We start from the raw sequence: 24,055 nt of genomic DNA on the forward strand, positions 1-24,055 counted from the left end.
TAACACAAGTATTATTTAGAACAACAACAGTACAGAGGGTAGCAGGTAGTAAATGGAATTATGCTGTCCTAAGGTTTTAATACTCTATATTGTGGAATAATATTAATTCAAGATAGATTGTAATAAGTTAAGGATACTTTTTATAATCTCTAAAGCAACCACTAAAAAATAATTCAAAAATGTAAAAAGCTAATAGAGAAAACAGAATAGAATACTAAAAAAAATAATCAATTAACTAAAAAGTAAAAAGGCAGGAAAGGAATGACCAAAATAACCCACCAAGAACAGAGAGGACAAACATAAAAAATAGTATGACAGTAACATAAACCCAAGTATATTAATTAATAAATTAAATATTAATGGACCAAACATTCCCATTAAAAGACAGAGACTGTCCTACTAAATAGAAAAGCCAGAACCAATGACATTCTATTTATAAGAGATGCACTTTAAATATAAAGATACAAAGCAGTTGAAAGGTAAAGGACAGAAAAAGAAATATCACACAAACACTAATGATAAGAAAGCCAGTGTCAATATTAATAAAAGAAAAAGTAATCTTTAGACAAGAATTATTACCAGAGACAATGGACGTTTCATAATGAAATGGTCAATTCACTAAGAAGAGCTAACAATTCTAAATGCAAACACACCTAATAAAAGAGTTTCAAAACATAAGAAGCCAAAACAACGACAACAACAACAAAACAGAGCTAAAGGGAGAAATACACAAATCAACAATTGTAGTTAGAGCTATTAACATCCCCTTCTCAGTAATTAACAGATGAGGCATAAAAGAGCCATTCCTTTCTCTCCCATTGGGGAGGTTGCTACCAGAAGAAAGAAGGCAGAAGACTTGATCTAATCTCCTTGTCAACATGATAACTACATCTTTTATAAATAGAATAATGACATTTACTAGGAAGAGAGGCCTTATATAAAGAAAATGTTCTTAAAAGGATGTTCCTGGTTAAGTACTTCTTTATTACATATTTCGGCCGGGAAAGATTGACCCTGAGCTATCTTCCTCTTTTTTTTTCCTCTCCAAAGCCCCAGTACATAGTTGAATACTACAGTTGTAAGTCCTTCTAGTTCTTCTATGTGAGCCACCACCACCACATGGCTAGTGACAGACGAGTGGTGTGGTTCCATGCCTGGGAACCAACCCTGGGCCACTGAAGCAGAGCACCTCAAACTTTAACCACGAGGCCATCAGGGCTGGCTCCATATTTTTAAAATAAATACAGAATGTGGATTTACGAGGCACGGGCCCCTGGAAAAGGCCACATAAGCTATACGACTCTCTGGGAGAATTTAATGGAGATGTTTTGTAACTCAAATGCTCTGCTTCTATGTGAAATAATCCTGCAAAAACTCACTTGGAAGCCTTATCTATTACTGTGGACCATAGAGTTTGTATCCAATAAAGGAAGATACCTACAGAGTCAGAATCAATATCTCTGACCTATCCTTGCTTTGTCTGAGCCTCTGTTTTGTCTTCTTTTCTTTTTGAAGAATATTAGCCCTGAGCTAACATCTGCCACCAATTCTCTTCTTTTTGCTGAGGAAGATCAGCCCTGAGCTAACATCTGTGCCCATCTTCCTCTATTGTACACATGGGACACCTGCCACAGCATGGCTTGATAAGGGGTATGTAGGTCCATGCCCGGGATCTGAACCCACGAACCTCAGGCTGCCAAAGCAGAGCATGCGAACTTAACTGCTATGCCACTGGGCTGGCCCCTGTCTGAGTCTCTTGACTGCCTGCTGTATCTCTGAAATAAATAATAAAGCTTGATAGGCAAGTTCTCTGATGTGTGCACAACCTAATTCTTTGTGTTAACTCAATAGAAAAAGCAGGGAAAAAATTCAATATGAAATGTTTGAAAAGACTATCAACCAACTTAAACTGATTGACATTTATAGAATACTATACCCAACAAATGAAGAGAGCACATTATTTTTAGGTGAACAGGGGAAGTTTACCAAGATAAACAATACAGTGGGCCATAAGACAAGTTTAAATATATTTAAAAGTATTGAAATCATACAAAGTTGTTTTCTGGTCACAATGAATTTAAATCAGAAGTCAATAACACTAAGGTAGCTAGAAAAATCCTCACATTTTTTAAAAGTCAGCAACATACTTCTAAATAATCCATGAGTCAAATGAGAAATGAGGAAAATTTAAAATATTTTAAATTGGATGCTAATGAAGATATATCAAAATTATTTGTGGAATGCAACTAAAGCAATGCTTACAGGAAAATTGGTAGCTTTAAAGAATTATATTAGAAAAGGAGATCTAAAATCAGTTACCTAATTTTTACCTAAAGAAGCTTAATAAAAGAAGAGCAAACTAAACCTAAAGTAATAGAAGAAAGAAAATAATAAAAAGCAGAAATCAATGAAATAGGAAAGCAAATGTGCAATAGAAAAAAGCTAACAAAGCCAAAATTTGGTGTTTTGAAATGATTAATAAAATACCTAAACCCCTGGCAAGACTGACCAAGAAAAAGAGGGAAAATAAAAATTTCTAGTATCAAAATGTATTGGAACTAGAGGTGATAGTTACACAACATTGTAAATGTACTAACTGCTGCTAAATTTTTCACTTTAAAATGGTTAATTTTATGTTATATGAATTTCACCTCAATAAATTAATTTTTAAAATTAGAAATTTTAAGAAAAACACACTTTAAAAATTCCCACATCAGAAATAAAACAGAGGGCATCTCTATATTCATATAATTTTGATTAAAATAATGTATTTAAAACATTCTCAGTCAAAATAGCAAGATCACAATGTCTCATGACAGTGGTCTGATGGACTAGGAAGTGAGTACCGATCCTAGAGAATGTATTGGAAATGTGATCATAATCACAAATATTCTGATCATAAACATTAAATAAATAACTTAAGGTACAACTGCGTAATTTTTTTTAAAATTTAGTGGTCATCAAGGGGAATGATTTGGAATAAAGTTCAGCTCATGAATTTATCATGATCAACTTTGTAGTATAGCTATATGGAAAAGGCCCTTATTCTCCCATACTAGAGTATATGGTTTCCTTAAGGAAAAGGATGATGCCTTGCTTATGCTGACTTTCACATAAAGCTAGCACAGTACACTGTACATATAACTACTCAGTAAATATTTGCTGAGCTAAAATAACTACTTGATTTTATAACAGAACTCAGGATATGATCCCTCTTAAATCTGATGCCAGTTGAAACTATGCCCACATAACTATGGCCAAGGAATAACTCTAAAAGCCTAGTGGTGAAAGAATCTGGACTCTAGATTTTGCCACACCTTTAAATCTTTAAAGAATTTTATCTTTAAATCTTAGTTTGGTTTCCTACTGACCAACTGTATTAACTTTGGTGAATTACCTAACCTGTCTGAACACTTCCTCTTTATAGGCAAGTTTCCTCATTTCCAAAAGAAAGATGATGATAACTTCCAGGGTACAGCATGTAAGGATAGTGATGATAAAAGCAGCAGCTAACATTTATTGCATTCTTCCATCTGCCCAGTATTTTGTTATGTGCATAACATGAATGATCTCATTTAATCTTTTAACTATTCCATCAGATTATTCTTACGCTCAATTTATAAATGAGAAAACTAATGATTAGAAACTTGTCTATAGATTGCTGGGAAGATGGCGGCATGCGAGGACTCTAAACTCACCTCCTCCTATGAACACAACAAATTTACAACTACCCTTGGAACAATTACCCCTAAGAAAGAACTGGAAACTGGATATAAAGAGCCCTCACAATCAGGGACAGTGATGACTGAGATTGAGAGGCAGAAATAACTTTCTGGATAAGAAAAATGCCAGATTCTAGCTGTGGTGCTTCACAGCTGGGAGAAATCTTAAGGTAGGAAGTTTTCCCTGTAGGAGCAGGGGATCTGAGTGGGAGAGCTATGCCACAATAAGCAGCTTTTAAACTCAGCACAACCCAGTCATAATATCTGGCTTTGCTGGCTATTAACAACAATGGGGAATATCCCCAGAAAAGCTACTGAACATAAGAGAAAGAAAAGCCTGCTCTTAAAAGGCCCACACACAAATTCATCCATTTCAGAAAGCAACAAAAAATCACCAGGAAGAAAGGTGCACAGTCCTTTGGTGAAAAGAGACTCACCCGATATGCTCTGGGCACACCTCAGGGAGGCAGGAGGTGGCTGGAACCACCTCCCCAGGGACTGAGACATTGGCGGCAGCCATCAGTGTGACCTAGTACAGGTGTGCTGATTCAGATGCTAGCAGATGCCATTGGAGTTCTTCCCTTGGCCTTTTAGGGCAGGGGTTTGCCCTGCCCACTAGAGCACCGATTTAATCCAGCTCAGCCAGGGCAGGGAGCCCTCCATAGGGACTGGACCCACCCACTAGCAAGCCCTCAGGTCACTTGTGGGCTTGCATGGGCAGGGGATATGGGACCTCTGCAGTGAGGCGAGTGAGTCCACCTTTGCAGGGCAGTGTGCGTGTGAGGGGCAGGCCTGCACTAGTGGAGTGTGTGGAGCTTCTGCAGCAGGGCGACTGGGTCTGCTTCAGTGGGATGGGATGTGCACATGGGCCAGGACTCTGTGCACAGGGTACATGGGCCTGCAGGCAGTGGGGCTTGTCAGCTTTAGCAGACTTGTGCTTCTTAAACAGCCATATAGACGATCTGCCCCACCTTCCAGTGCCTGAAACAACTGTGTGCTGTCATGTCTGGGTCTGGCCCCACCCAGCTGCACTACTAAGAGAGCTTCAGGCCAGAGGCCTACAGCAATTGTGAGGCCCCAAGCCTAGCACCCAGCCATGCTGGGGGCCTAATCACTTAATAGAAAAACTGCAGCAGGAATGTGCTATTAGACCTTGGAGCCAACTATGCTGAGGCTCCCCTCGCCCAATAAAGTGACTGAAGGGATCAAGCGGCCACATGCAGCTGAGTCTTACAATCAGCTGGCCAGGGGGACATCCTAGCCTTCTCATGCACCTACAGTAAGAACAACCCTGCCACAACAGAAGGACACATGTAGCCCACACAGGGGACATTCCTGGAACATTTGGAACTGGTGATGAGAGGGAAGCACACTGAGGGGCTGCATAAGGCATTTGACATAAGGCCACTTCTCCAAGATTGGAAGGCATAGCTGATCTACCTAAAACATAGATAAAAGCACAGAGAAATAGACAAAGTGAGGACAAAGGAACATGTTCCAAATAAGGGAATAGGACAAATACTCAGAAAAAGAACTAAACAAAATAGAGATAAACAATCTACCTGATAAAGAGCATAAATTAATAGTCAGAAGGATGTTCACTGATCTTGGCAGAAGAATAGATGAATACAGTGAGAACATCAACAAAGAATCAGAAAATATAAAAAAGAACCAATCAGAACTGAAGAATACAATAATGGAAATGAAAAATTCACTAGAAGGAATCATAAGCAGAGTAGATGATACAGAAGAATGGATCAGTGAGCTGGGATGAAAGACCAGAGAAAATCAACCAAGCTGAACAGAAAAGATAAAAAGAATTAAAAAGAAGGAGGACAGTTAACGGACCTCTGGGACAACATCAAGTGCACTAACATCCATAATATAGGTGTCCCAGAAGGAGAAGAGAGAGACAAAGGGGCTGAGAATCTATTCAAAGAAACAATAGCTGAAAAATTCCCTAATCTAAGGAAGGAAACAGACATCCAGCTACAGGAAGCACAGAGAGTACCAAACAAGATGAAGCCAAAGTGGCCCACACCAAGACATATTATTATTAAAATGTCAAGAACTAGGGGCCAGCTCAGTGGCATAGTGGTTAGGTTTGAGCACTTTGCTTTGGCAGCCCAGGGTTCATGGGTTCAGATCCCAAGTGCAGACTTACCCATTGCTCATCAATCCATGCTGTGGTGGCACCCCATATACAAAGTAGAGGAAGACTGGCATAGATGTTAGCCCAGGGCAACCTTCTTTAAGCAAAAAGGCAGAGTGACAACATATGTTAGCTCAGGGACAATCTTCCTCACCAAGAAAAAAAAGATGTCAAGAATTAAAGACAGAGAGAATCCTAAAAACTGCAAGAGAAAGGCAACAAGTTATATACAAAGGAAACTCCACAAGGCTATCAGCTGACTTCTCAGCAGAAACCGTACAGGCTAGAAGGGAGTGGCATGATATATTTAAAGTGCTAAAAGGAAAAAACCTACAGCCAAGAATACTCTACCCAGCAAGGTTATCATTCAGAATAGAAAGAGAGATAAAGAGTTTTCCAGACAAGCAAAAACTAAAGGAGTTTATCACCAATAAACCAGCCTTACAAGAAATGCTAAAGGGACTTATTTAAGTGGAGAAGAAAAGACCACAAACAGGAATAAGAAAATTGACCAAAAAAATAATAATAAAATCACTGGTAAAGGCAAATGTACAGTAAAGGTAGCAGATCAACCACCTATGAAGCTAATTCGAAGGTCAAAAGACAAAAGTACTAAAATTATCTGTTTCCAAGATAGGAGGTTAACAGATACACACACACACACACACACACACACACACACACAAAGAGGTTAAATATGATATCAAAAACAAAATGTGGGAGGAGGGCAGTAAACGAGTAGAGCTTTTATCAAGAGGTCAAACTTTAGAGAGCATCAACTTAATATAGATTGTTTTTATGTAGACTATTATAGATGAACTTCATAGTAATCACAAATCAGAAACCTACAATAAATACACCAAAAATTAAGAGAAAGGAACCCAAACATAACACTAAAGAAAGTCATCAAACCACAAGAGGAGAGAGCAATAGAAGAAAGGACTAGAGAAGAACTACTAAAACACCCAGGAAAATAGTAAGAAAATGGCAATAAGTACATACTTATCAATACCTACTTCAAATGTCAATGGACTAAATGCTCCAATCAAAAGGCATAGGGTGGGGGCCAACCTGGTGGCATAGTGGTTAAGTTCACGTGCTCCACTTCAGCAGCCTGGAGTTCATTGGTTTGGATCCTGGGCACAGAGCTATGCAACTGCCTATGAAGTCATGCTGTGGCAGGCATACTACATATAAAATAGAGGAAGATGGGCACAGATATTAGCTCAGGGTCAATCTTCCTCAGCAAAAAAGGGGACAATTGGCAGTGGATGTTAGCTCAGGGCTAATCTTCCTCAAAAAAAAAAAAAAGACATATGGGAGCTGACTGGATAAAAAAACAAGACCCATATACCCATATATATGCTGCAGATAAGAGACACACTTCAGATCTAAAAACACTCACAAACTGAAAGTGAAGGGCTGGAAAAAGATACTCTATGCAAACGGCAATGAAAAGAAAACTGGCATAGCAATACAGACAAAATAGGCTTTAAAACAAAAACCATAACAAGATACAAGAAGGGTACTAAATAATAATAAGGGAACAATCCAACAAAAGGATATAACACTTGTAAATATCTATGCACTCAGCATAGGAGCACACAAATATATAAAGCAATTATTAGTAGACATAAAAGGAGACATAGATAGTAACACAGTAACAGTAGGGGACTTTAACACTCTACTTACATCAACGGATAAATCATCCAAACAGAAGATTGATAAGGAAATATTGGTCTTAAATGACACATTAGACCATGTGGACTTAGTAGATATATACAGAACATTCCATCCAAAAACTGCAGAATATACATTCTTTTCAAATGCACATGGAACATTCTCCAGCATAAATTACATACTAGGCCACAAAAGAAGTCTCAATAAATTTAAGAAGATTGAAATAATACCAAACATCTTTTCTGACCACAATGGTAGGAAACTTGAAATCAACTACAGGAAGAAAACCAGAAAAGCCACAAATACGTGGAGATTAAACAAAATGCTACTGAACAACGATTGGGTCAATGAAGAAATCAAAGGAGAAATAAAAAAATACCTGGATACAAATGAAAATGAAAATATGACACGCCAAAATTTATGGGATACAGCAAAAGTGGTTCTAAGAGGGGAGTTTACAGCAATACAGGCCTACTTCAACAAAGAAGTAAAACCTCAAACAAACAATGTGACACTGCACCTAAAGGAATTAGAAAAAGAAGAACAAACAAAGCCCCAACCAATCAAAGGAAGGAAATAATAAAAACCAGAGTGGAAATAAATGAAATAGAAACTAAGAAAACAATAGAAAATATCAATTAAATTAAGAGCTGGTTCTTTGAAAAGAAAATTAAAATTTACAAACCTTTAGCTAATCTCACCAAGAAAAAAGAGAGAAGCCTCAAATAAATGAAATCAGAAATGAAAGAGGAAAAATTACAATGGACACCTCAGAAATACAAAAGATTATAAGAGAATACTATGAAAAGCTATATGCCAACAAATTGGGTAATCTAGAAGAAATGGATAAATTCTTAGAATCATACAACCTTCGAAAACTGAATCAAGAGGAAAGATAGAATTTGAATAGACCAATCACCAAAAGGAGATTGTAAAAATAATTGAAAACCTCCCTAAAAATAAAAGTCCAGGACCAGACGGCTTCCCTGGTGAATTCTGCCAAACATTCAATGAAGACTTAATACTTACCCTTCTCAAACTCTTCCAAAAAATTCAAGTGGAGGGGAAGCTTCCTAATTCATTCTATGAGGCCGACATTACCCTAACAACAAAACCAGACAAGGATAACACAAACAAAGAGAATTATGAGCCAACATCATTGATGAATATTGATGCAAAAATCCTCAAAAAAATACTAACAAATCAAATACAACAATACATTAAAAAGATCACACACCATGATCAAGTGGGATTTATTCCAGGGATGCAGGGATGGTTCAACATGATACACCACATTATCAAAAGAATAAAAATCATATGATCACCTCAATAGACGCAGAGAAAGCATGTGACAAGATCCAACAACCGTTTATGATAAAAACTGCGAATAAAATGGGTATAGAAGGAAAGTACATCAACATAATAAAGACAAACCCACAGCTAATATCAGACTCATTGGAGAAAAACTGAAAGCTATCCCTTTAAGAACAGGAACCAGAAAAGGATGCCCACTTTTGCCACTCTTATTTAACATAATATTGGAAGTCCTAGCCAGAGCAATCAGGCAAGAAAAAGAAATAAAAGGGATCGAAATTGGAAAGGAAAAAGTGAAACTGTCACTATTTGCAGATGACATGATTTTATATATAGAAAACCCTAAAGAATCCACCAAAAAACTTTTATAAGTAACAAGTGAATTCAGGGTCTGGCCCAGTGGCATAGTGGTTAAATTTGCCCACTTCACTTCAGCAGCCTGGGGTTTGCAGGATCTGATCCAGGGCGCAGACTTACACACTGCTCATCAAGCCATGCTGTGGTGGTGTCCCATATAGAAAGTAGAAGAAGACTGGCGTGATGTTAGCTCAGGGACCATCTTTCCCAAGAGAAAACAAGGAAGACTGGCAGCAGATGTTAGCTCAGGGCCAATCTCTCTCACAAAAAATAAATAAAAATAAATACAGTAAAGTTGCAGGAAACAAAATCAATATATAAAAATCGGTGGCCTTTCTGTACACTAACAATGAAGTAGCAGAAAGAGAAATTAAGAATACAATCCCATTTACAACTGCAACAAAAACAATAAAATACCTAGGAAAAAATTTAATCAAAGAGGTGAAAGACATACATTGAAAACTATAAGACATTGTTGAAAGAAACTGAAGAAGACACAAAGAAATGGGAAGAGATTCTGTGCTCTTGGATTGGAAGAATTAACATAGTTAAAATGTCCATAATTCCTAAAGCAATCTACAGAATCAATGCAATCCCTATGAAAGTTCCAATGACTTTTTCACAGAAATAGAACAAAGAATCCTAAAATTTATATGGAACAACAAAAGACTCCCAATAGCCAAAGGAATCTTGAGAAAAAAGAACAAAGCTGAAAGTGCCACATTCCCTGATTTTAACATATACTACAAAGCTATAGTAATCAAAACAGCATGGAACTGGTACAAAAATAGACACACAGAACAAGAGAACAGAATTGAGAGCCCAGAAATAAACCCACACATCTATGGACAGCCTATTTTCAACAAGGGAGCCAAGAACATACAATGGAGAAAGGAAAGTCTCTTCAATAAATGGTGCTGGGAAAACTGGAGAGCCACATGCAAAAGAAAGTAGACCATTATCTTACACCATACCCACAAATAAACTCAAAATGGATTAAAGACTTGAATGTAAGACGTAAAACCATTAAACTTCTAGAAGAAAACATAGGCTCTGCTTCTTCGACAGCAGTCTTAGCAGCATATTTTCAAATACCATGTCTAACCAGGCAAGGGAAACAATAGAAAAAATAAACAAATGGACTACATCAAACTATAAGGCTTCTGCAAAGCAAAAGAAACCATCAACAAAACAAAAAGACAACCTAACAACTGGGAGAAGATATTTGCAAACCATATATCTGATAAGGGGTTAATATCCAAAATATATAAAGAACTCATACCTCTCAACAAAAAAACAAACAACCCAATTAAAAATGGGCAAAAGATCTGAACAGACATTTTTCCAAAGAAGATATACAGATGACCAACAGGCACATGAAAAGATATCTGATATCACTAATTATCAGGGAAATGCAAATCAAAACTACTATGACATATCAACTCATGCCCCTCAGAATGGTTATAATTAACAAGACAAGAAATAAGTAGTGGAGAGGATGTGGAGAAAAGGGAGCTCTCCTACACTGCTGGTAGGAAGGCAAACTGGTGCAGTCATTATGGAAAACAGCATGGAGATTCCTCAAAAATTAAGAATAGAACTACCAGACAATTCAGTTATTCCACTGCTGGATATTTATCCAAAGAATGTGAAAACACGAATGCATAAATATATATGCACCCCTGTGGTCACCGTGGCATTATTCACTATAGCCGAGACTTGGAAGCAACCTAGGTACCCATCAAGGGACGAATGGATAAAAAAGATGTAGTATATATAGACAATAGACACTACTCAGCCATAAAAAATGACAAGGGGCCAGCCTGGTGGCATAGTAGTTAAGTTCACGTGCTCTGCTTTGGTGGGGTTCAGAGGTTCAGATCCCAGGTGCCGACCTAGCATCACTTGTCAAGCCATGCTGTGGTGGCATCCCACATAAAATCGAGGAAGATTGGCACAGATGTTAGCTCAGGGCCAATTTTCCCTACACACACAAAAGACAAAATCTTGCTATTTACAACAACATCCCTCAAGGATGGACCTTGAGGGTATCAGGCTAAGTGAAATAAGTCAGAGGAAGAAAGTCAAATACCGTATGATCTCACTAATAAATACAAGATGAAAACAACAACAAACAAACACATGGTGACAGAGATTGGACTGGTGGTTACCAGAGGAGAAGTGGGGAGGGAGGAGGGTGAAAGGGCTGATTAGGCACACGTGTATGGCGATGGATGGTAACTAGTCTTTGGGTGGTGAGCAAGATGTAATCTACACAAAAATCGAAATATAATGACGTACACCTGAAATTTACATAATGCTATAAACCAACGTTACCTCAATAAAAAAAGAAAGAAACTTGTCCAACTCAGAAGTGCAGCTGATGGGGAGGCCAGGATTTCAAAAAAATCATGTGGTCTACCAACCACAGAACTTGACACATAATAAAGGCTCAATAAATGGAAGCTATTATAATTATTTTCAACTAATAGATTAATCTAAATTATGATTAGGAGAGAAGGAAATCATCTTAGAGCCATTTTCTATTTGAAAAAAAGTAAAAGGAAATAGAAATACACTCGAAATAGAGGAGGAGTTGGGCAAAGAGAAATCTTCTGATTGGGAAATAGAGATAAAATATATATAATTTTCCAATGCTAAAAGAAAAAAGACATATTTTATGACCTACCACCCCATGGCCAGCGAGGAGGAAAAGCAGGAAGAGAGGTGCATTCAAAAGCCTAGCTTATGGCTTGAGATGCAGAAAGATATCTAGGGGAATTTTTATTAAGCCCAAGGAGATTTTATATATATATATATATATATATATATATATATATATATTTCCCCAAGGAAGGCTGTCTCTGAAGCATTTAGAATTATCTGAAAAAACTTATTTCTAAATGTAGGAGAAAGGGGATATGGATTAAATTAAGCAGTGATTAATAACAGTTAAGTTTGAAAACATTACCATTTTATTCCCTGGTGCGTTTAATTCTGAAAATCTGTCTCTAATTATATACTTACAAATGTGGTGTTTCATAATTTTAGTTTCTTCTTACGTTTGGTTGTCTTAAGTTTTTTGTTTTTGTTTTTTTAAATAATGATTTAATTATGTTCTTAACTATGCCTATAAGAAATCTGGCTTTCTGGATGACAAAGCTATTTAGGAGGTACTGCAATCCATCTGGTAATGACAGGAGGAAATAACTTTTTAAGTTCTGACTTTTCAATGATCGCCTTGTATAAAAACAAAAACACAAAGCATACAAAAAAGTGTATTGAATGATGAGAGATTAGAACACAGAGGAGAAGGGGCTGAAGTCTATGTTCCAGGGATATAGTCTATACTTGATAAATGTTATTGGCAGAGGGAGGGAGGAAGAGAGAGAGGGAAGGGCAAGAAGGGGAAAACAGGAGATTCCAAAAAGACAGCCACACAGAGTAATCCTGAGATGGGAAGGGGAAGCTGAGTAGCTTGGTTGGAATGAAGATTTTGTGCAAGTAAGGCAATACATATCAAGGCCGGTATGATCACTTACTTCAATCCATTGTAGAACAATTCCTTATAGTCAACATTTATTATACTCAGATTTTCATATGCAAGGCTTTCGATGGAGTAAAGCCGGCCGACTTGCTGAAAACCAGGAGCTGTGCTCCTGACATAGTCCCTATCAAAACCTGGCAACCAATAAATCTGTAAAGAGAAACAGTAAGTATTTCAGTGGATAATCAGCTGTCTAGGTATAAAGAGCCCCATGTAGAATGGATGGAACTCCATTCCAGCACGGGTAACAGTCTATAGGGAGCAGAGAGATTCTAGCCCTTGCTGAAAGAGTCAAACTGGCTTAATATTGTCTAACAAACAATTATAATGCGACTTTTACCAGGGGTGTTCTGGAGCTGAGTTTTCTCAGTTCACATCATGGGTCAAGGGCCCATTTTGTGTAGATAGTCTCACACTAGCCAAACTGGGTGAGGACTTGGTAGGTGTGGATGAAGGTGGGAATCATAAACTTCTCCTCTGGCTGATGATGCTAAAATAATCTTTGAGAAGGGTCATTTCCTGCCAACAGGGAATGCTTTTATGACTCATCTGTGGAAATAGTTCCATTTGCAAAAAGACACATATTTGTTTCACTTATAGCACTCTTCCATATTCTGAGAATTTAAGAGATTTGGGATGATTGACTGCCCAAATGCAGAGAGTTGCTTCTGAAAAACATGATGAACAAATCTCTGCTCAAATAAGACCCACCTATTCTTTCTACCTTTGAGCCAAGTTCTCAAAGTCTTAGTGTTACCCAGGCCCTTTCTAATAGTTCTATGTTGGTGATGGTGCAGATAACATCATATAATCATTACACTTATTTCTTTTTAACAGAGTGCTGATATTTCATTTGGTTTGGAATAACAAACAGCCTTGATGTTTCTCCCTAGTGAGATAAATTTAATTGGGTCATTCTTAGATTGCCACATATAGCTATATAAGCAACAATCTCCATTTCTATAGAGAGCAAAATGGGTCCCAGGGAAGATCTATAAGGTAGGTCAGCTTCAACTGTTATGCTCCTGGGACATGCTACCCACCCCCCAATCTCTACCATAAATACTAAGACAGACATACCAGATGTTGCTCAATTTTAGAGTCAAGGATCACGCTTACTACATGGCGGACATATGTGTTTCTGTGAGGATGTTTTTGTTTAGGGCTGTTAAGATCAAATATCACAAATTTTTTTTCCTTCCGTGCAAGTTCCAATAAATCAGCTAGTTTTGGAATCGTCTGACTTTCTGCTTTTTTACTATCAGCCTCTGATATGGGTTTCATATTGTAAAATGGTTTGAGCTAAAAATAAATACATTAGAGAATACATTGGCATCTATGAAAAGCATTTTCCAATTCTCCTGTTATATAGCCCCACACCCAGCCTTACCTCCATGTTGCTCCATTACCATTCAACCCACCAGGCCCTCTGAAATACTGGTCATGAGATAAAAGTTGCCAAGGAGAGAAATTAAACGCAATCTCCATAGGTAATTATGGTATTTGGAATGATTTCTTCTATACCATAGAAGCTGTTGTATTTGCACTGAAGGTCCTTCATGTTCTTGTCTGGACCTTCCTTTTCAGCCTTTTTTCGATAACCCAAGGTAATACAATCCCTTTTCAGTTGCATTGGCTTCCCATATTTGCTCTCACTGTTCCAATTTTGTGTAATAGAAAAAAATAGGCTTTGGCTTCAGACTGAATTGGATATTGGATTCAATCCCAGCTCCACCATTCATTTACCTTCCTGCCATATTCACCTGTTAAAATCCTACCCTCAACCTGCAAAGCCCAGTCAGTCCAAACACTACCTCCTTCATGAAGACTTCCTTAAATGTTACTCAAGAGACTTTGATGGTGTTAAACTCCAATGGCCCATTTTTATGCCTCTGTAATTGTATGTCTCATTTTCTCTTCCACAGTTATTTGCATATGTCTTAGACCAGATTCCAATCCTGGCTTCATATGCTTCTTGCTGTGTAACCTTGGTAAAACCATTTAAATTCTCAAAGTCTTCATTGACCAAACTATGAAATGGGGAAGGGGAGGGGTGATCTATGTATTCCTCAGGATTATTTTGAAGATTAAATATGATAAAATATTTACGGGGTCTAGAAGCACGTCTGGTACATAGAAAAGTACACAATTCACATTAGTTCCCTCACTCTCTACTGCTTCTACTGGAATGTGAATCTCTCACTGCAGGAACTGTCATATTTTCCTTGCGATACACAGTATTTCATCTTACACTTCAGTCCATACACATATTAGCTATATTAAATTTAGTAAATAGCTACTTTTATCATCATTTGCCAATTTTAGATCATTCGTGGCTGAAGTCAGTGATAAAAAGGCTATCCCTCAGGAGAAGGAAGCAGCAGCTACCTCACATTTTCTCAAGACTCAAATAATCTCTCTCTCTCTACACAACCTTGTCTTCATTCTCATTCTCACTCTTTCTATTTCCTCCTCTTGACCTCCTAAACAAGCTGCCCTTTCTTACCTTTTTCTTAGGAAAGAAACAATCACATGGCACAATATCCCCAGGCTAGACCAAAAGGTACATCATAGAAGTTGAATTAAACCATGGTCTAGATCTGAGTTGAGCTCTACAATTAAGAGTTAATTCTCAGGAAATAATAAATTTGTTTCAGAATTCAAGATTTTGTTCGACTCTACCAGATCTAGACCGACTGATTCACTTAACAGTTAGACCTTCATGTGGGGAAAATCGTTAAAGAATAGGATGGGAAAGACCAAGACAGGATTTAAATAATTCAGCTGTGCATAATTTTTTAAATGCTCCTAAATGGGAAAAAAAAGGAAATGTACAATCAAGAACCTTTATGAAGCCTTTCCCTTAAGGATAAATTGGATGAAAAATTCAAAACAGCAAAAACTATAAAGATTAATTAATAAGAGAGTTTAAAACTAGACTCCAGTAAGCTTTAAGTAGTTTTATGGGATAGATCTAACAGCTGAAGTAAATCGAGTCTCTTTTTTTTTTAATATAAAATAGGGGTCTTAGAAAAATAAACTGGAATGGGACAATGCCAGTTTAAACTATCTACAATATGTGATTGAACATTTTCAAAAACCCCTAGGAAGTAGCAAGCTAGAAAAGAAAACAAAATCCTGGTTCTCCACACAAAATATCTGGTTCCTCAAATAAAAACAATATTTAAAGGTCCTCGGTTCTCTAGGCCTATGCTTAGAGAAATTATAAGTAGAAAGGCTATTGGATGATCCAATGTATCATATTGGTTAACAAATAGCATAATTATCCAAAATCTGCCAATGATGCCACTTAAAGGAAACCATTAGCACTCAACAGAAAATTCTGAGAACTATCTGTAAAAACTGATGAACAACAATATGGTTTTCTTGTCAATACAGGTGTCACTAACTTTACTATTAATCCCGCTACCATAGAAAATCAGATCTCCCAGAGTACTAAAATCATTCAAGTAGTAGGAATCGCTAACAATACTAAGTCTTTGTTCATGTCCCAACCTGTAACTGTTAGTTTGAGACCACAGTCAGAAGAACACTCCTTTCTTCTCTATGGCATTTTTCTATAAACTTCATTGTTAGGAATCTACTTTGCAAAAAGAACCACCTGAAGAAATATACTGCAGACAAACTGTTTTCAGGAGTCACAGAAAATTCTACTGCACATTATCAAATTACAGCTATGGACATTAGTCTGTTGATTCAAAAAATAACCAAATAATTGGCCATGGTACCAGAACCCCTGAGGGGAAAAGAGGCAGTAATTGGAGTGAAACCCATAAGAGTTCAGATTGATTCTGTTGACACTGTGGCCTAAAATCCTCTTAATGCTGAAGTTAAGGAAGATCTAAGCCAACTAAACAGACTTAATATAATAAGGATTAATTATCCATTGCATTAGTCCAAGAAATGTCTGTTTCACCTGTTTAAAAAAAACAACAAAAACTGCGATGGCGAAGGATATAGATTCATCCACTGTCTGTCAGCTATTAACCAGAGTTATACCTCATTCTCTAGTATTGTCTAACGCAAATGTACTCCCTTTGGTCCTATTTTTACTTTCTTTCATGTCCTTAGCTGATGAAAATAGCCAATATATATATTGCCTTTACCAGGGAAAAATCAACAATTTACCTGGAAAGCTATACTTCAGGCATTTACTGAAGCCCCATCCTACTTTTCTCATGTCTTAAACCAAGAGCTTACGGATATGCAGTAACCCATCTTGAGATTCTAAGATTGGCTCTATAACTCTATTCACAAAGTTTCTAAGGCAAAATTTTAATTCTACAAAATAACAGTTAATTATCCAGGGTTTAGCAAACTTAATCTGTGAAGGGCCAGATACTAAATATTTCTGATTACACTCAGTATTTTTATCTTTGTTGATTAATTACAAAATAGTTACTTTCTCTATCTCATACTACCATTCACCAGTATAACACTCTTAAATACAGCAACTGTATCGTCTTCACCAATGAAGGAGAATCTCATGATTTCTGTAATTTTAGAACTGTCCATACCTGTCCATACCTTTGTGAGACATATAGTCTCTGTCACATCTATTCAACTCTGCTATTATAGTGCAAAAAATAGCCATAGACAATTCATAAGTGAATAAACATGGCTGTGTTCCAATAATTTTATTTATAGACACTGAAATTTGAGTTTTAAATAAGTGTTATACATCATGAAACATTATTCTTTTGATTTTTTTTCAACCATTAAAAAATGTCAAAACCATTCTTAGTTCACAGGCTGTACAAAAACAGCCAGTGGCTAGATTTCGACAGGAGGCCATGGTTTGCCAACCCCTGATCTAGGCCATGATATATCGGCTAGGAAGGACATGGTCTAATGAGAGATCACTAATAATCCAAAATGACCCAAGGCTGACCACTAAAAGCAATTAAGATGATTTTTGGGATTAACTGGATATTGTAGAGTACAGGTAACAAGCTTTTTCTGAAACAGACAGGCCTCTATATGATTTGACTTAATCAAACATCTTGGAGTCATTCTCACAAAATGCAGAAAACAAAAAAACCTTCAGTGATCAAAATATTTCTTCAACAATATTCTTTTCAGACCTTCCAGATCATCATAAAGCTTTCTTTTTGAAATACACAAAACGAGAGACCGTAGTCTAAGGGTATTAACTCAACAACGTGGCACCCATCAAAGACCCATTGCCTCTTAATGCCTATTCCTGATCTAGCAAGGCTTTTTAATCTTTGTCTTGGAAAAAATGCAATCTTAGCTAAATTACTCTAAGAATCTTCAGATCCTGTACTAGGTTCATCTTTCTATTTTATGGTATCACATTCGATACAACCCCTGTTGTTAACTGAAAAACACTCAGTATTTTTATCTTTGTTGATTAATTACAAAATAGTTACTTTCTCTATCTCATACTACCATTCACCAGTATAACACTCTTAAATACAGCAACTGTATTGTCTTCACCAATGAAGGAGAATCTCATGATTTCTGTAATTTGAGAACTGTCCATACCTGCACAAAATTTGGCCCCAATTTTTTTTTTAAAGATTTTCTTTTTTTCCTTTTTCTCCCCAAAATCCTCTAGTACATAGTTGTATATTCTTCATTGTGGGTCCTTCTAGTTGTGGCATGTGGGACACGCCTCACTGTGGTTTGATGAGCAGTGCCATGTCCGTGCCCAGGATTCGAACCAACGAAACACTGGGCCGCCTGCAGCGGAGTGCGCGAACTTAACCACTCAGCCATGGGGCCAGCCCCTTGGCCCCCAATTTTTAAAAGAAACACTAGAACTAATCAGGTTGCCAGATTCACGATGGCTATGTGGTAGCACCAATTAACCTCAAATGGATACTTCCCCAAATCCTCCATGACACAACTCACCACAGTAGGGATAAACTGACTGCAGTATTAAACAAACACTGGTGGGGGTAACTTTTCTAAGGTATCAGAAGATGTGACCAGTTCTTTCCTCATCTGTAACCAACATAATCCTGGGAAAACTATAAAAGTGAGACATGGATTGGAACCTTGTCCAAAGGGACCCTTTGAGGATCTCCAAACAGAGTTTGTACAATTTCTTCCCTTTGTGGGTTAGAAATTTATACTAGCAATTGTGTGTTTATTTTTTGGATGGGCTAAAGCAATTCCTGATTGAATAGTTACTGCAACTTAAAATAGCTTAAAAAACTACTATATATTTGTGTTCTCTACCTAAGCTATTCCAACTTAGCCATCCAGTGATATGGGAAAACATTTTACTGGGATAGCTATTTATTTATTTATTTTGCTGAGGAAGATTCACCTTGAGCTAACATCCATTGCCAATCTTCCTTTTTTTTGCTTGAGGAAGATTTGCACTGAGCTAACATCTGTGCCAATCTCCCTCCATTTTGTATGTGGGTCATTGCCACAGCATGGTGGACAAGTGGTGTAGGTCTGCACCCAGGAACTGAACCCGTGAAACCTGGGCCACCAAAGTGGAGCACACCAAACTCAACCACCAGGCCACGGGGCCGGCCCCCTGGATATTTATTTTGAATTACGCAAAACTTTGCCGCTTACTAAAAAATCTCCTATCCTTATATACACAATACCCTGGAAAAGTGGGAAGAATACATGAAATATAAAAACCAAAATCAGCCAAACTATCAGATACCCAGAAATCCCATACCCTCAAGGACTACCCTTTTTCTCTTAGGCTTTGTGTTCTTTCCCGCCAGGAAGTCCTAGATTACCTCCCTGTCAACTACTCACTTACAGGCACATGCCTGAGGAATAGATCCATCCAAACTTCTTATCAGTCCTTTACAAAAACTCTTTTAGCTAAGTATTATAAAAGATTAACCAATATATCTCAGTCCTTTCATTAACAGAAACAGGCTGCCTTTCCTCGCCAACCATCTAATCAGTGTGATCCAGTACGCTAGAAAACAGCTCATAGAAAGACTGTCCCTGAACATCACTGGACAAAACCACATCAGATACTCTTAACTCTAATAGAACAGTAGAAGTAGAAGGAATTGACCCTTGGATACACATTTCCCAACAAAAATGGCATCACCCATCTGACAAGAATTGGCAAGTTACATCCTGAGGGCTCATAAACTTAGTCCTCCAGAGAGAACCACCAGCAATCAACAGCTGACTCAAGATCTTTGGAACTAGCAAACAACTCCATAAAGCATGAAAAAACAATGGAAAAAGATTCTCCTGATAAATGCCAAACTCTTTTGTTCCTTATCTTTTTAGTCATACCGTTTCTTTTTATTGACTTAAGGTTATACACTTCTGATTTAGCCTATCATGGTCTTCTCACTAAAAACAATGATTTGCCTAACTTTAGGCTTTTCTAGACAATCATCACTCTAAGTACAATTCAGTTCCTCCACGCTACTACTAGTGTAGATAACTTGAAAACATACTGGATATATCATCCCTTGCCAACTCCTAGAAAATCCAAAATTAATGCTTCTAAAGTAAATTTTGGTCAAAAAATATTCTCATCAATAAAGAGCCTTAACAGATGTAAGACTACTATCTACTGATACATAGATAGACAGATATAGTCAGTCAGTGGAGGACTGCCACAGCTATACTTATAGAAAGACTGTGACTCAACTTGATTATATAAATCAGTCTAATTCCCAATCATACTTCCCCTTGACGGTTACCCTTATTATTTCCTTTGTAGTATTAAGGCATATCAAATCCCTAAAAAGACTCAAAAATTTAAAGCAGTGTGTTAATTCCTATTAATTGAACAAAAGTTTAAGTTGTTCAGGTACATAAATAACTGAAGACAATATAAAGACACCTTATACTAACTGTATTAGTTTCTGAGGGCTGCTATAACAGATTATTACAAACTTGGTGATTCAAACAACAGAAATGTATTCTCTCACGGTTCTGGAGGCGAAATGTTCAAAATCAAAGTGTCAGCAGAGCCATGCTCACCCTGGATGTTCTGGAGGGGAATCTGTTCCCTGCCTCTACTAGCTTCTGGTGGCAGCTGGCATGCCTTGGCTTGTAGCCACATCACTCCAATCCCTACCTCTGTGGTCACATCGCTTTCTCTTCTCTGTGTGTCTATTCTCTCTTTGCCTCTCTCTTATAAGGATATACGTGATTGTATTTAGGGCCCACTCAAATAATTAGGAGAAGCTCCTTCTCTCCAGATCCTTAACTTAATCACATCTTTTGCAATATATGATAGTATTCATAGGCTCTAGGGATTAGGATGTGGACATATCTTTTTGGGGGCTGCCAATCAACCTACTACACCAATTTTATCAATAATGATTATTTTTGTAAGTAATACCTAAATGAAAGGAAATATCCTTGACTTAGTAGTACAAGACAAAAATATTCTTGGGGTATAACAGTGAATGTTTATCACAACAATTCTCAAAGAAAATATACTTAAAACTTCGGCGAGGTTGACTGTATTTCTTGTAAAACTCCTGTGTTAATACGCGGGAATCAGGCTTTTTGATGTTAACCCAGGGGAAGGTTAAATGTTCTGTGGGGCTGTTAGACCTGTCCAATTGTAGGACTCCCTAACCCCTCAGTAGACAATATCACTCTATAAAGAGTCTGAAGGAATAGCATATTTCCTAGGAAACAGCCTTCTAAGGATACTGATCCCATCACCAGAAACTGAATAATTTGAGGTGATTATAAAAAATTTGTCTTTCACTTTGGCTGTATGATAAATAATAGAGCCCTAGCCCTAGGTTTCAGGGCTTGGCCTGAAACAGTTTCAACTCCTTGGCCTGAGTAGTTAATGGAAAATAGAAAAGCCCTGGATTTACTTCTGACCAACCAGCACCGTCATTAACACTTTTTGTTGTACCTGATTAAAGATAAATTGAGGCTTGATTAGGGAGGGGTTTATTAAATACAATGATAAGAACTTGCACTGGACTTGGTTTTGTGACAGTGGATGCTGCTTGCAATGCAGTGTTTCAGAAACATAAACTTACGGATGCCATTAACTGTACATTTTCAATGACACTGAGAGAGAAGAAAGGAGTATGACACTCAGACTTGTTTACTAAGCTCTGGATACTACATAATCATTCATTCAGCAAGCATACTCTGTGTGCTCATAAAACACGATTCCTGCTCTCAAGGTACTCACAGTTTAGTAAGAGAGATAAGACAGACAGGCAAATAAAACATGATAGAAGTTCTATGACAGTGGTCACTTAAAAGTACTTTGAGCTCTTTTTAGAGCTGGACTATGGTAACGATAAGACAAAATTTCTTAAAAAAAAAAACTAAAACGCATTGTTCAATTTGACTTCAGAATACTCTTTATTAAAAACGAGAAAACTGAAGCTTAAAAAGGATAAATGACATGCCAAATTATTCAACTTATAGGTAAACGATAAGTGACACGCCCAATCATTCAACTAATAGGTGAACAAGTCCAAGAATAAAATCCACCCCTGAAGCTGGGATTTTTTCCTTGGGTATATTATTTCTCACTATATATATCATGCTAGAACAAGGCTAGTCAAAGTGCTGGTTAGTAATGAGATGGGGAGTTTGTACTAGAAGACATTTTAACAAACTACTTTCTTCACCAAGAAAATCTTGCTATGAAAAGAAAAAAGTCAACTAACTGATAAACAGTGTGTTTAGTGATACAGCTGATTTAAAGTATCCAATTACTCTAGAATGTGAAACAAAATAATTAAAGACAAATGAGTGGGTACAACAAGTTATAGAAGATTTGAGATAAAGTATATTTGCTTAATTTATAATACCTGCAAATAATGTGTGGTAAGAAGCAATGAAATGTGTTAAAATTTTGACAAAGTTGGTTTAGTTTAAGATTTTTAAAGAGCTTGTAAATCCTTTACTAACAAACGTTATACTACTGCAAGACTATCATTTAATTTTCTGTTAAAATAACATACTGATCTTTGAATATTTAATCTTCACCTTAAACTATGGAGTAAACCTTTATTTACATTGTGGGTCATATGCCCACATAGCAGAGGTCCTATATCTCCCCCAAATAATTGCGTGCTTTGTGCTAACTTTGACATGTCCTTTATCATTAGAAAATAAAAACAAAAGTTATTTACTTCTGAAGGAGCTCAAGTTCCTTAAAATTATGTTATCTTCTGCTATTTTTATTTTAAAACATTGTATTATCAGTCTGATTAATAGGTAGTCAAACTGCCATTCACTGTTCTCAAGTATCTAACACTCCTGTCTTAAGTGACCAACCTACTATGCCATTTTTTTACACTGCCTTTCAAACATAGGACTCTAAATTCAGAAGAAGAAAATTGTTAAATGTTTCTTCATCCCAAATCATGTGCTATTTCTTAGACACCAAAATATCAAAGGTTGGTTCCTTTATGCTACATTATAGCACAGTCATGCATCACTTAACAATAGGGACACATTCTGAGAAATGCGTCTTTAGGTGATTTTGTCATTGTGTGAACATCATAGAATGTACTTACACAAACCTAGATGGTATAGCCTAACTATACACCTAGGCTATATGGTATGAATCTTATGGGACCACCATCATGTATACAGTCCATCATTGCCCAGAATGTCATTATGTGCTGCACGACTATATTTGCAAGCAAGAAGGATGCCAGAAATAATTAGATATGTTTGGTATGCTTCATATTACTTTTACTCTTGGTAATATTCCTTCTCTTGAAATCTGTGGTAAGTGTATGTTTAACATTAAACTATGGTTTTCCAGAGTGGTTGTATCATTTCACATTCCCACCAGCAATACATGTGAGTCCAACTGATCCACATTCTCACCAGTTGTTGGTATTTCAAGTCTTTTGTTTTTTTAAGTCATTCTAAAAGGTATACAGTAGTATCTAATTGTGGTTTAAATTTGCATTTCCTTAATGACTAACTAAATTGAGAATCTTTTCATGAGCTTATTTGCCATCCATGTATCTTCTTTGATGAAGCGTCTATTCAAATATTGGGCCCTTTTTTAAAGTGAGTTGGTTTCTTATTTTTGAGTTTTGAGTATTTTTTGGATACTTTAGATGCAAATCCTTTGTCAGATACGTGATTTGGAAATATTTTCTCTTAGTCTGTGACTTGTTTTTCCATCCTATTAATAATGTCTTTCAAAGAGCAAAAGTTTTTCATTTTGATGAGGTCCAATTTATCTATTTTTTTTAAGAATCATGCTTTTGGTGCTCTAAGAACTCATTAACTCAGGGTCATCACAATTTTCTCCTACATTTTCTACCAGAAGTTTTATACTGA

At 36.9% G+C, this 24,055-nt stretch overlaps 1 protein-coding gene across 1 annotated transcript in view; it reads right to left on the reverse strand.

Moving 5' to 3' along the window:
- Nucleotides 1-24,055, reverse strand: part of GDPD4 (glycerophosphodiester phosphodiesterase domain containing 4) — a 100,137-nt gene that overhangs the window by 20,111 nt on the left and 55,971 nt on the right. Inside the window, exons 10-11 of the mRNA XM_046638233.1 lie at nucleotides 13,853-14,074; nucleotides 12,768-12,922 (exon numbers count right to left, since the gene is read on the reverse strand). Coding sequence (XP_046494189.1) covers nucleotides 12,768-12,922; nucleotides 13,853-14,074 — 377 coding nt within the window. The remainder of the gene's footprint in view (nucleotides 1-12,767; nucleotides 12,923-13,852; nucleotides 14,075-24,055) is intronic.

The sequence above is a fragment of the Equus quagga genome, chromosome 14 (genome assembly GCF_021613505.1).
Source record: "Equus quagga isolate Etosha38 chromosome 14, UCLA_HA_Equagga_1.0, whole genome shotgun sequence".
In the NCBI taxonomy this organism is placed as follows: domain Eukaryota; kingdom Metazoa; phylum Chordata; class Mammalia; order Perissodactyla; family Equidae; genus Equus; species Equus quagga.